Raw genomic sequence first — 13,839 nt, 5'->3', positions numbered from 1 at the left:
CAATCTTTGTCCAGCCCAACCTGACAAAACATTCTTTTACTGGAGATAACAGGTATTTAAACAGTTTGCAACAGTAGAAAAGGTAATAGCACAATTATTATTCATACCAGGACTAAAGGCAGTGTCATACACTATGCCAGAGTGACATCGAAGCTGGTGCAAGAGTTGATTTGAAGCAATGTCCCATATACTGACGGTGCCCTCCTTGGTGCCCGACACCAGCAGCGAGCCGACATAGTTCAAGTTCATGGAATTAACCTGGAGAAAACATGCAGGTGTTTATGTGACCCATGTGAGACAAAGGCATGGTGTGCACAGGTTTTTAAGTTACATTTGCACTCTACAAACAGAAATGCCATATTCAAGGAGCCACCCAGTAAATGATGTTACAATGGATATCAAAATCAAAGCAGACATTGAAAAAATACACAGTATTCTAGAATGCCCATTGTTGATGATTGTTTGTGATAGAGAACCGGGTAAAGGAGCTGTTTCATCTCTACTCTTGATTGTCCCTTTAACTCTTATACCACATCTTGGCTGCACAAACCAATAGAACAGTCAAAATCATAACCATTAAGCTTGACAATTTGGCAGATTACCAAGTTTCCTCTTATTATCCCCATATTGGCTTGTATGACTTTCAATGAACAGGTCTGGCCTATCTCGAAAAGAACGAGTTACTTACCTTTGCCGATACTCATCTTGTGAATCTCCCCAGCACCAGACTGGATCTGGAAAACTCTTATCAATAGCCCCTGCTTGTCAGTAGGTAGTGCCATTGTTCTACGCCACACCTTTGCCCTGTCTCTGGACACAACGACGGAGCCGCTAACCAGTGGCACCTCTATGTGCTGACGTCAGTTTATTCACTGACATTTTCTGTGGTCCCAGATGCGCAACGTAACTGAAATAATGAGAGCCTTGAAAGCGTGTGCAAACCAAATTGGAACCTTATGACTTCTGAAAGTGCACTCCAAAGAACAGGGAGAAGGATGGACAATCAGAAATAAGTCAGATCAAAGCAGCAAAAAAAGCATGCTTTACTGCCCTGATTGAAGAGGCCCAGTTTGATTCAAACATTTTTAATATCGCTAAATCCTTTTTACAATCTAAGGCATTTGCTAGGGACATTCCCCCTTACCAAACGCTATGCAACCAGATCTCTTCTTTCTTTGAAGAGAAAATACATGCCATTCAACAGGGCTTCCCATCCACCATGCCCCCATCTGACTGTGCTTTATTAGAAACCCCTTTAAAGGTGGGGATTGCAACTTTGGTAGCCTTTCAGGAGATTACGCTCTCACAGTCACAAAAAGCCATCCTCTCATGCAAATCTAGTTCTCCCAATGACCCTTGTCCCCCTACTATTCTTCATAAGGTTGTTGACATTGTCAACCCTTTTATCAATAACATTCGTAACAACTCATTAGCAATGGCTGAGGTCCCCCCAAACTGGAAACTGGCAGTTATGAAACCCCTACAAAACGAATCTCTTGCATACCCCACCACACTGTCGAAACTTCGCCCCACCTCACTGCTCCCCGCTTTAACCAAAATGCTTGAAAACGTTTTCAATGGCCAACTAATTTCCTTTGTGGAAAATTCCAATGCACTTCATTCCTGGCAATCTGGCTTTCGGCCAAAACTTTCCACAGAATCGGCTTTGTTGGAAGTTTCCGATACCATAAAAAAGACCCTTGAAATAATGCAGTGTTCATTTTACTTGATCTCTGCGCCTTGTTTGATACCATCTCACACTCCATACTCTTCCAACGAATCAAGGACAGTGATATTTTATACTTGTTACCAATACATAAAAGGATCCTCTTTAAGATCCTTATACTGGTCTTTAAAGCATTTAAAGCCACCAGACTTAAACACTAAATTGACAGATTCAATTACTATACAACCCAAAGAACTTTGAGATCTTCTCAGGCTAATCTTCTCAATCCCCTCCCTATTCAGACTCAAGACGGCAAATCCTTCTCAGCACTTGGATCCAAGGCATGGAACCAACTCCCTAGCCCATTGGGGTTCATAAAATCGGAAGCTCAATTAAAAAAGCACTTGAATACCTGGCTCTTCCTGGCCCCTGATGCGCTATGTTATCCCCTTATCTAATTTCTCCTACTTTCCTCCTCATCTGGGTTTTGGATTTAAACTTTAGCACTAGGAAGTTCTATTGCGAGTGGCAGTGTACTTTATAAGTTTTAAATTAATTCATGTATGGATGGAAGTCCACGTGGCGATTTGGACGGTGCAGAAAACAGGAAGACACTTAGCTAGGGCCATAATAGCAGCATATGCCCTAGTTGAATGAGTAGTAAGGTCTTCAAGGAGGGTTCTTTTTGGTTAAGTCATAACTTGGTTTCATATATAGGACTACCCACTATGATACGATTAGTTTTAGAACTGCCTTTTTTTTCTTCGTACAAGTGAATTGTAGAAAAAGCTGATCTGATGTGAAAGACATCAGGGAGCGTGATAGACTGCCTCACATAAAAATGTAACATTGCTTTCATAAGAAAAGATGCAAGTATTTGAAGCACCAACCTGTCAGGGTAAATGGTGGTATATGAATGCTGGACTGAAAAGGTCTGTAGCTCACTGACGCGACATGCAGAAGTTATGGCAATGATAAGCACTGCCGTCAGAAGCAAGAGCGTCAGTGCACAACTGTGCATAGGCTCAAAGGTGGTACACATCAGAAAATTAAGAACCCAATTATAATCCACGGCAGCATAATAAACTGAGCAGGGGAACATGTGAATGCAGTTTAAAAACAAATGCAGCACAGCAAGGGAATTGACCAGAAAGGGCGGATCTGGTCAATGCATAAAGGCTGATAAGTAGGTTTTAACTGGCACCCTCAATCAATCAATCAATCATAGGCATTTATACCGCGCACTACTCACCCGGTCCGTGGACCTGGAGCACGAGTAGGCCTGGCACAAACTTACCACGTCAGTGATAAAACACACAGTAGGACATCAAACATCTTCGCAACCTGCTTTTCCTTGCACTAGAGGACACATTTATACCATTGGCCAGAATAAATGGGTCTTGTGAGAGACATGCACCACCAGGGACTGAAATTCAAACCCTCTTGGTTGTTCCTCTCAATCTCCATGCATGGAAGTGTACAATGTGGAGATTTGATGCAGGAGCCTGACCGGCTCCTGGAATATCAGGTCCTCTCAAAGAGGCAGTCGAAGCAGAGGGCTTATCCAGAGATTTCAGAACTCCTGAATACCACACCTTCTGAGCCCATTTCATCAGATTGAGCTGAGCTTTATGCACTTTTACTTCTTTATGGCCTGTGGGTAAGTAGCAGAAGAGGAAATGCGCAAAAGAGACTCAAGCCCCACTGAAAATGGAAAACGTCTGCCAGGTATCTTCGAGAAGGAAACTAAAGGGTGCAAAATGTTGGGTACTGAGTGTTCGTGCAGGAAACAGTAGATCTACCACAGGCGCGCCAACTGCAGAAAATGCCCCATGCCACACCTCTGATGCATAGGACATTGACCACAGTACCTTGCTCTTCTTGGTGACCAGGAAGTGTAGGGAACTGCCCTGCTCCTCCCCATTTCAGGTAACCACCTCAACTGTGCCCTTGGCAAGCAAAGCAACACCTGAACATATCTAGAAATAATATTGGCATGATCTGCCAAGGTTTTGTTCTTGACAAAACATCCATGCGCACTGTCTTGGAAGCTCTGGATCCACATCATAGGGCACGGAAAAAAAGGAATGGACATAAATGCACAGGGATGGCGGTCATGTGAGGCTTCATGCGGTCATGTCAAGAGGTCGGATGGAATTGTACTGAAGGCTGATGGTGCCACCTGCTAGCATGGGGCAGCTATTGCAAATACTTTTCCAGATTCAGTTTGGGACCTGGAGAGATTCACAAGATGAGAAATCTGCAGTTAGAAGTATCCTTCAGAATCAATGTATAGCAACCCACATGCAAACATAAGTGAAGCCAGAGGGCATTTTCACTTTGCCACGGTCTTGTTTCCACTGGCAACGAAAAGTACTAATGATGTTAGGTCCTACATTTCGTTAAATGCATAATCACTACTTGCCCGACTCTTTGGTGTAATTGAAAAAAGAAAATGCTTTTAACAATTTGTTGTCTAGAGATCATTAGGTTTTTAGAGTGCAAACTAGAAAAAAATATATGCACCAGACACCCTAATACAGTGATTTGGAAATGGTGCAGCTCATCTTTTTGGCACAAGGCGTATTCAGAACACATCCTGCCATTTCACTTAGTCACAGGGGGCTCACCCTATTTATCAAACAAACATCACCTCTACAACATCAGGAGAAGCAGCCATTACATAAGTCTACCATTACAAAACCATACAAACAGCATAAGGTGAACTGTTGTGCCAAAAGCACAAGAATGGTCTGGTAAGTTTTAGATGATTACAAAAAAGCAAAGGCTACCCTCAGTTAATCATGCACTCACACACTGCGCTAAAATGGGCAGGACAGGGCTTAGTTTCTCCACCCACTATTTCTACACCTATTCAGCCTCTCTTTCCTCTTATCTATTTATCTGTCTACCTTTCTCATCTTTCTGGCTCACTTTTGTTTCTTCTTGCTTCCAGGTGACATAAGTTTCTCGCACTCACTCATCAGTTATAGTTATCACAAGTAACTATAACTTGTGCACTAAAGTACCTATAACTCATGCAGTCACGTTATCAATGAGGTCTATATCAGGTCATGAGTGACGCACTATGTGGGGTAATGCACAAGTTATTACTTGTGTAACGATATATCTGTAAGAGACATTAGTTAGTGATAGATTCCTTACCTCAAATATCCCCAGGCGTCAGACTGGATCCGGATTTTTTTTGCGTAGCAGTACCCTTGCGCGTCAGTAGGCGTCGTCTGCGGCTCCGCGTCCGTCGTCTGCGTCGTGGGCGCCGTGATGACGTTGTCGGAGTACTTAGACGCCGCCTCCGCGTGCTGACGTCAGTTCTTAGACACAGTTCTTAGACACAGCTTTTCCGCGCCAGAAGCGCCGAGCCATGTTAAAAACCAACACTGGAGCCATTGAAACTAGGGCCCTGAAAGGGGATAACCCTAACCCTAGATATCGGTTCGCAGAACGGGGAGCATGGGTGAGTCGGTAAGGAATCTATCACTAACTAATGTCTCTTACAGATATATCGTTACACAAGTAGTAACTTGTGCATCTGAAAGAGACACGTTAGTGATAGATTCCTTACCTTAGAATAGATACCCCAGCAATGCCAACCCCGGTGGTGGGTCTGCGAACCAATAATCACACCAGAAAGTCCTGGAGGACAGAACGGCCAAAGAATCCATCCCTCCAGACTTGACTGTCCAGGCAGTAGTGTCTTGCAAACGTGTGCAGCGATGCCCACGTAGCTGCCTGACAGATGTCTTGTAAGGGCACTCCCCGGCCCAGGGCAGTCGTAGTCGCCGTGGCTCGGGTGGAATGAGCCCGCAATCCAACAGGGGGTTCCTTCTTAGCCAAGGAGTAACATGCCTGGATATACAAGATGATCCACTGGGAGATGGTCCTCCTGTGTACCGCTTTCCCCTTCTTAGCGCCCACGTAACCAACAAAGAGTTGGTCATCCACCCGGAACTGGCGTGTGCGATCCAAATAGAATGAGAGCGCACGTTTTGGGTCCAGACGGTGGAGCCGCTCTTCCTCTTTAGAGGGATGCGGTGGCGGAAAGAAGGTCGGTAAGGTGATAGACTGCCGGATGTGGAAGGCTGTGACAACCTTGGGCAGGAAAGATGGCTTAGTACGCAACACAACCTTGTCCGGATGGACAGAAAGGAAAGGAGGAGTACAAGAAAGAGCCTGGAGCTCACTCACTCTCCTGGCAGAGGTGATGGCAACCAGGAAAGCAGTCTTCAGAGTAAGAAGGCGGAGAGGACAGTTGTGAAGTAGCTCAAAGGGAGCGCACATCAGAAATGTAAGAACACGGTTCAAGTCCCACTGAGGCATCACAAACGGAACAGGAGGAAACGTGTGTGTGATGCCCTTTAGAAAACGATTTACAATAGGGGACTTGAACAAAAAAGGTTGATCAGGCAGCCTCAGAAAGGCTGAAAGGGCAGAAAGGTAGCCCTTGATAGTGCCCAGAGCAGAGCTCTGCTGGGCAAGAGAAAGAAGGAAGAGAAGAACCTCGGAGAGAGGGGCAGCAAGAGGATCCACAGCCTTTGCTGTGCACCATGCCACAAATCTCTTCCACCTGCAGGCATATACCGACTTTGCGGAGGGACGCCTGGCTGCCAGAATGACATCACAGACTTCAGGAGGCAAGTCAAATGGCCTCAACTGTCGCCGCTCAATCTCCAAGCATGGAGGTGGAGACTGGACAGGTTCGGGTGGAGGACCGTCCCCTGCTGCTGCGACAGAAGGTCCTCCTGAAGAGGCAGACGAACTGGGGGATCGACTGACATACTGAGTAGCTCTGGATACCAGTATCTTTGTGCCTAGTCCGGAGCCACAAGGATGACTTGGGCCCGTTCGCGCTTGATCTTCTTCAGCACTCTGGGTAGAAGTGGTATAGGCGGAAAGGCGTACAACAGACCGCAACTCCACTCGCGACGAAAAGCGTCTCCGAGCGAGTGCCGCCTTGGAAAATCCAACGCGCAGGACTGATGACATTGCGCGTTCTCTTCGGTGGCGAATAGATCTAACCAAGGCTCTCCCCATCGCTGAAAGAGGCCTTGCGCCACGTTCGAGTTCAGACGCCATTCGTGATCCATAATGCACCGACGGCAGAGCTTGTCCGCCCTGGCGTTCAGAGAACCTGCCAGAGGCGCAGAGCCTCCTGGCAAAGGGTCCACGACCCCACCCCGCCTTGTTTGTTGCAGTACCACATGGCGGTGGTGTTGTCCGTGAACACCTGCACTACACTCCCCCGGACAGAGGGGAGGAATGCTTTCAGTGCTAGACGAATCGCCCGCAACTCCAAAAGGTTGATGTGGAGCCGGGCCTCCGCCGGAGACCAGAGGCCTCTGATCTCCGCCTCTCCCATGTGGCCTCCCCAGCCCTGGAGGGACGCATCCGTCACAACTACGTGCTCCGGTTGGGGGAGGGATCTGCCGCTGACCCAATCGCAGTCCGTGAGCCACCACTGCAGCTGTCTCGCAGTGCCCTCCGAGATCAGGACGTGGTCGGAGAGGTTGCCCTGATGCTGGGCCCACTGAAACTTCAGGTCCCACTGCAGGGCCAGCCTCCGCCACCTGGCGTGATGCACCAGTAGGATGCAGGAGGCCATCAGCCCCAGAAGCCGCAGCGTCAACCTGACCGAGACCCGGGATAAAGGCTGAAAGAGTGGAATCAGAGCCTGTATATCCCGGACCCGCTGTTCGGGAGGATAAACCCGAGTCCAGAACCGCTCCGATGAAGAGGAGCTTCTGAGAGGGGCACAGGTGTGACTTCGGCACATTGAGGGAGAACCCCAGCTGGTGCAGGAGGTCTGCCATTGTCTGGAGGTGGCTGACGACTGTCTGGGGCGAGCCTGCCTTCAACAACCAGTCTTCGAGGTAGGGGAAGACTGAAATCCCCAACCTACGCAGATGAGCTGCGACCACCGCCATCACCTTTGTGAACACCCGTGGGGCGCTGTTAAGGCCGAAGGGGAGCACGGTATACTGAAAGTGCTCGTGGCCAACCGTGAACCGCAGGTAGCGCCGGTGGGCCGGCAGGACGGGGATGTGGAAATAAGCGTCCTGCAAGTCCAACGCTACCATCCAGTCTCCTGGGTCCAGGGCAGCTAAGACCGGAGCCAGTGTCAGCATCTTGAACTTCTCCTTCCGGAGGAAGCCGTTGACGTTCCTTAGGTCCAAGATAGGGCGTAGGCCCCCTTGGCCCTTCTTGGGTACCAGAAAGTAGTGGGAGTAGCAACCACACCCTATTTCTGGCCCAGGAACGCACTCGATGGCCCCCTTGGCCAAGAGGGCCGTAACTTCCTCCTGCAGAAGCCGCAAATGATCCCCCGATACGCGGTGGTACTGCGGTGGCATGGCTGGAGGGGTCGCCTCGAAGGGGAGGGAGTAGCCCCTTCGGACGATTTGCTGCACCCACCTGTCCGACGTGACAGTGCGCCAGTGGAGGAGGTGATGGCGAACCCTGCCCCCCCACTGGCGTCACATGGGCCTGAAAGCACGGACTAGGAGGGTTTTGAGGGGGATGCTGCGGGGGAAGGTGTCGACTGACCTCGCCGTTGTCCCCGACCGCCGCCACGGCGGTTTCCACGGTCGCCACCGCGTTGGGTATTACCCTGCGGAGCGTGGCTGGCAGCACGTGTGGGTGCACCCCTTCCGTGGCCACGAAAGGAGTAAAAGGCAGCCGATTGCTGGCGCGGGGCCGAGAGGCCCAAGGACTTGGCCGTAGCCCTGGAGTCCTTAAAGCGCTCAAGCGCATGGTCTGCCTTGTCGCCAAAAAGGCGACGGCCATCAAACGGCATGTCCATGAGTGTGTTTTGGACATCTGCCGAGAAGTTTGCGGATCTCAACCAGGCGTGGCGACGAATCGCCACCGTCGTTGCCATCGCTCTGCCCAGAGAGTCGGTGGTATCCAGTCCACACCGGATCGAATAAGGTGCCGCATCTCGGCCTTCCACAAGGGCTTGGCCGAGTTTAGCCCGTACCTCCAACGGGCATTCTGGCAGCACGTCCGCGACCGTATCCCACACAGAGTGAGTGTAACGGCCCAAGAGGCACGCGGTGTTGGAAGACCGCAGTCCCAGACTCAGGGAGGAGAATACCTTCTTGCCGTATTGCTCGTACCTCTTGGATTCCCTGTCAGGCGGCGCCGACGGGAATGCGGTCTGGGAGTTTGAGGCCTGAATCACCAGGCTTCTCAGGGGTGGGGTGGGTGGACAGGAAACAAGGGTTGCCCGGGGCCGGGCGGTGGCATCTGGCCACGTTCCTATCTACAGGCGAACCTGTAGCGGGCTTGGACCAAGTGCCCAAAAGAACGTCGGTTAAGGCCTCGTTAAACGGCAGCAGAGGCTCGGCTGAGCATGACTGCGGCTTAAGGACCTCCGTGAGGAGGTTAGTCCTCACGGCCGCGACGGGGAGCTCAAGGCCCAAGGCCTTGGCTGCCCTCATCAACACCACACTGTAGGTTGCCCCCTCCTCCGTAGCCACGGTAGGAGGTGAGACAAAGCCAGTGTCTGGCGAGGTGTCCAGACCACTGGCATCCCCAAGTTCACCTGTCCAGTCCTCCTGGGGCTGACATTCACGTGTCAGAGGGTCTTCAGACCCCTCCCAATACTCCTCATCACCCATCTCCTGGTACTCAGGGTTAGTAAATGATGGGGCCGGTTCATGGAAAGTGAACTCTCTGAACGGCGTCTGAAGCGGCGCCCAGCGGAACCGAGTCGAGGGAAGCATCGGGGACGGCGCCGCCCGAGGACGGCGCCGGGGGTGACACCTGAGGGGCCGGCGCCGGGGAGGTCATTAGGTCCACCGGTGACGACCCGTATCCGGAACCGGATCCAGCAGGGGCCGGCGGCGTTGGAGCTGAAGCACCCGACGGCGTCGGGACCGAAGCCCCCGACCCGCTAGGCCCCCCAGACGGATCCGCTGGGCCCGAAGGCGCTGCGGAGCTCGTCGGAGGAGTGAGGGACCTCATGGCCATGAGGAACCGCTCGATCTCCTCCGGCGCCGCGTGAGGCCCAGGGACCGAAGGGTATGGGGCCGGACGCGGCGCCTGTGACTCCGACGGAGCCGCGTGGGCAGTGTCACCTGAACCCCCAGCCGCATCGCGCGAGCGTCGGGGGGAGTCAGAAGAGCGATGACGTCTCTTCGACTTCTTGTGCTTACCTGACGACTTCGACCCTGAGGAGTGAGGTCGACTCCCGGAGCTCCGATGGCTCCTCTCCTGCGACCGGTCCCTCGACCCCCGTCCAGACCGGGACCGTTCTCGGCGCGGGGCCGACTGCCGGAGTTCGAGCCGCTTGCGGGGCCGCTCCCGCCTAGCCTTCGAAGTTAGGGCCCGGCAGTCGGAACAGGTCTTGTCGTCGTGATCGACGCCGAGACAGTGGAGACACCGACGGTGAGGGTCGGTGACCGACATCAGCCGGTCGCAATCCTCACAGGGCTTAAAACCCGGCATCCCTACCGGCACCGTTCGGAGTCGAGGACTTCGAAAAAGGATGATCAAAAGATCAAAAAAGTTTAGTCAAAAAGTGACTAAGGTACCACTTTTTCCGGATCTGCACTGCTGGCACGGAAAAAATAAGAACTGACGTCAGCACGCGGAGGCGGCTTCTAAGTACTCCGACGACGTCATCACGGCGCCCACGACGCCGACGACGGACGCGGAGCCGCAGACGACGCCTACCGACGCGCAAGGGTACTGCTACGCAAAAAAATTAAGGATCCAGTCTGACACCTGTGGATATTCTAAGGTAAGGAATCTATCACTAACGTGTCTCTTTCAGATTAGCAGTGCGTGGAAAGGAACGAGTTATAGCTACTTTAGGTCACTAGTTATAGTTACTTGACATAACTATGACTGGTGAATTTCAGTAGTTTTGTTTGTTTAATATGCTTTAACTGACGTGCACACCTAACTATAACGTCCCTTTCAAATTTGTTTTTTCCAGTGACTTTAAGGTTTTTTTAAAATTTAAAGTAAGATATAACTACAATTCCTGACTATAACATTTTCTCTTTCAGTGATTTTCTATTTTTTTTTTAAACAAAGTAATATTTTATTATAATACACAAGGCCAACCCCATGCCACATTTGGCCTTTGCAGACTGCGCATAGAGTCCACTCCTTCCATACACACAAAACACTATTAGGGTGGGCAAGCCTCTACTATACAGTTAGTGCTGAGTGCACAGACTGTGTTTAGAGCCCACTCCCTCCAGAGACCTAAGCCCTGTTAGGGGGTAAGTCCATATTATGCACAGTCTGTGCCTAGAGCCCACTCCATCCTCACATGCCAGCGTTACTGGGGGGGGGGGGGCAAGCCCTTACTACACATAGTCAGCACTGAGTGTGTAGATTCTGCATCGAGCAAACTCACTCCAGAGACCTAAACACCTACTATGCATAGTCAGCGTTCAGTGAGCAGACTCCCTCGAGATATACAAACCCCATTACGAGGACAAGCTACTACTACGCACAGTCTGCGCTCAATACACAGACTGTGCATAGAGCCAGCTCCCTGCAGAGACTCATAAAGCCAGCTCCCTGCAGAGACTCAAGCACATTAGGTGGGCAAGCCCCAATTACAAACAGTCTGTGCTCAGAGCCCAATCCTTTCAGACGAGTAAGCCCCATTATTTGGGCAAGTCCATACTATGCAGAGTCAGTGCTCAGTAGGCAGACTGTGTGTGTGTGTGGGGGGGGGGGGAATGGGAGTCGACGGATGATAGGATAGGTAAAATTACATAAATAAATAAATAAAACCACTTATCTTGCGCTCACCCTATCGTAGAGTCAGCTATGCGGTGAGAGCAAGGGAAGTGGTTTTATTTTATTTGTATTTAATTTTACCTGTGCCGTTGTCTTGACCCTATTCGAGCACCAGGGGTTATTCCAATGGTGAGGAATCTGCTGTTACAAGTACCCACTGTAAGCCAGTGACAGTTTGGGGTTGGTCCACTACGAGATCTCTGAAATCTAGTAACTTACTAAAGTAGCAGATTGGAGGAACCAATTAATCTGGGAGGCCAGTGTCCGATCAGAAAATATATTTGGGCACTCTTGCATACCAAAGCGATATACAATGCAGAGTATCTTAAAAGACATTTAAGCCTGTGCGGGTAGCCAATGGTAAGATTTCAATATTGGGGAAGCTCGTCAATCCAGAGGCACCCATAAAATAGTATGAGCAACCCGGGTTCGTATAGACTGGAGACGATGAATCAGTGAAGACTTGATGTCAAAATAGGCCCCATTACAATAATCACACCTAGCACCAATTAAGGCCACAGCAATGTCTAGTTTTCCTTCTATAGGTTGAAAAGGTAGATAAGGAAGAAAGTATAGGCCAGATGTTTGTCACATAAAAAATAGAAGAAGGTCTAAGATCCAACCTGACTATGCATTTGAAGAGCAGGGTCTTTTTTAATGTCAAAACATATTACATGTTGATAAATGTGATGGAATAGCTTGCACCATAATTTGCTGAATCCTGTTGCATAATTTGCCTATCCCCTGCCACCTAACTCCAGTGGCCCTGCTTACACATTAAACAAGTAAGGAGAAAGGGTATAGCTCTGCAGAACACCACAGGAGATTTTATTTATGGAGGAAAAGAAGGGCCCTAGTGTTACCTTCTGAAATCTCTGAAGGAAACAATGCCCAACATCGCTCTGCCAATGTTATCGTAGTGCTACTCCTTTAAAGGAAGAGTACAATCTGCATAGCACAATGCAGACGACAGGTCAAGTGAAACCAAAGCATTGACTCTGTCGACATCAGTGGTAAGTGTGAGATCGCCCAGAGCCGATGCAATAGTTGTTTAATTTCTACTCTGGCAAAAACCTTATTGTGCATCATCAACAGCTTCGCCAAATTTTAGAAATGAGCACAACAGTTTAGCTTGAGTTTCTAGTATGTTGCACGTTGCAAGGGGAACAGAAATAGAACAACAATTAGAGGTTTCTGAAGCAGTCGAGTCCTGATTTCGTCAAAAACAAAAATTTGCACCACTTTTTAAAAGAAGCAGGAACAAGGTCGGAGGATAGGGACAAAATCAGTACGTCAAAAATATATTTTATTATAAATCCTTTTAAAAAGGGAATACATCTGGCAGGAACTGCATCAACAGGAGATCTGCATTTACTTTGACAGAGCATCTGAAGTAAAGTGGACTCGTCCAACTACTTTAACCTGTCCATAAGACAGAGGCAGCTTGCTAGAATTAGGAAGAGCAGAGGGGCTCATTGTTTGACATCACAAAGTCATATGATAGTCACAACCCCGAGTTCATTACCGTCGCATGTACTGCTTGCTGGCCAGAGTACGAATCTCTAGAACAAATGGGGTGCAAAATACAAAGTTATAAGATTACTGAGTTGGAGGACCTCGGAAGGTCGCATCTATAGGTCTGTTTCCAACAGACATTCTTCGAGATGTTAAATAAGTTTTTCTCATGAGGTTTCGTTAAATACTCAGAAAAAAACAAGAACATGAAATCATACATTTAGTACAACAGCAGCATGCATTATCCACACACAAGTAACATGTTAAACCTGGAACTAAACTGTGAATGGAACACTGACTAAGAGTAGATACATCTGCTTACTCACACTGGCGTCATGTTCCAATTCCGTTAACAAGTGAAAGTCATTTCTCTTAGCAGCGGAAACGTCTGAGGGTTTGCAACTCCACACCTAGAACAGAAACGAGGCATTCATGGTTAATAAAAATGCAGGAGGCATCAAGCAATCGACCTACCTCAGAAACAGAGAATGAGGGAAACAATTTGCATTGTGCATTAATGTTCCTTTTCCTGCTAGTACAGTGCCAGCGCCCGAGTACACACGTGCAGTTACTGTACAACATTTCACATTCTTCTGAGATCAGAGCAGCCCATGAGGTCACGCGCTGTAGTTACCACACAGACCATGTTGTTGCTGGCTCTCTCCTCCCACTCCCTTTAACCCAATATCTTCTTCTCTAGCACACCCATCTTTCTGCAGAATTTCTTATAGGACACAAATCGTGGTCTACTGTATTAAGACAGAGAGATCTGCAAGTCAGCTGCAAATAGGTGCTATGGCTTGTGGTCAGAGATGGTCCCCTTGCTCACTGTGCCACTGGATTCAAGCTAGCCCAGCTAATGAGGAGTTATACCCCGA

General features: G+C 49.3%; 1 protein-coding gene across 2 annotated transcripts in view; it reads right to left on the bottom strand.

Annotated features, from left to right (window-relative positions):
- The window catches only part of NSMAF (neutral sphingomyelinase activation associated factor), a 610,455-nt gene that overhangs the window by 38,628 nt on the left and 557,988 nt on the right, over window positions 1-13,839 (bottom strand). For both annotated transcript variants that reach the window (XM_078687269.1, XM_078687268.1), the window contains 2 exons: window positions 13,288-13,371; window positions 108-258 (listed from right to left, as the gene is read on the bottom strand). In XM_078687269.1, coding sequence (XP_078543395.1) covers window positions 108-258; window positions 13,288-13,371 — 235 coding nt within the window. The remainder of the gene's footprint in view (window positions 1-107; window positions 259-13,287; window positions 13,372-13,839) is intronic.

The sequence above is a fragment of the Lissotriton helveticus genome, chromosome 4_1, assembly GCF_964261635.1.
Source record: "Lissotriton helveticus chromosome 4_1, aLisHel1.1, whole genome shotgun sequence".
Lineage (NCBI taxonomy): Eukaryota > Metazoa > Chordata > Amphibia > Caudata > Salamandridae > Lissotriton > Lissotriton helveticus.
Note: the sequence above shows the minus strand (reverse complement) of the source record. Positions and strands in the feature narration are given on the sequence as shown.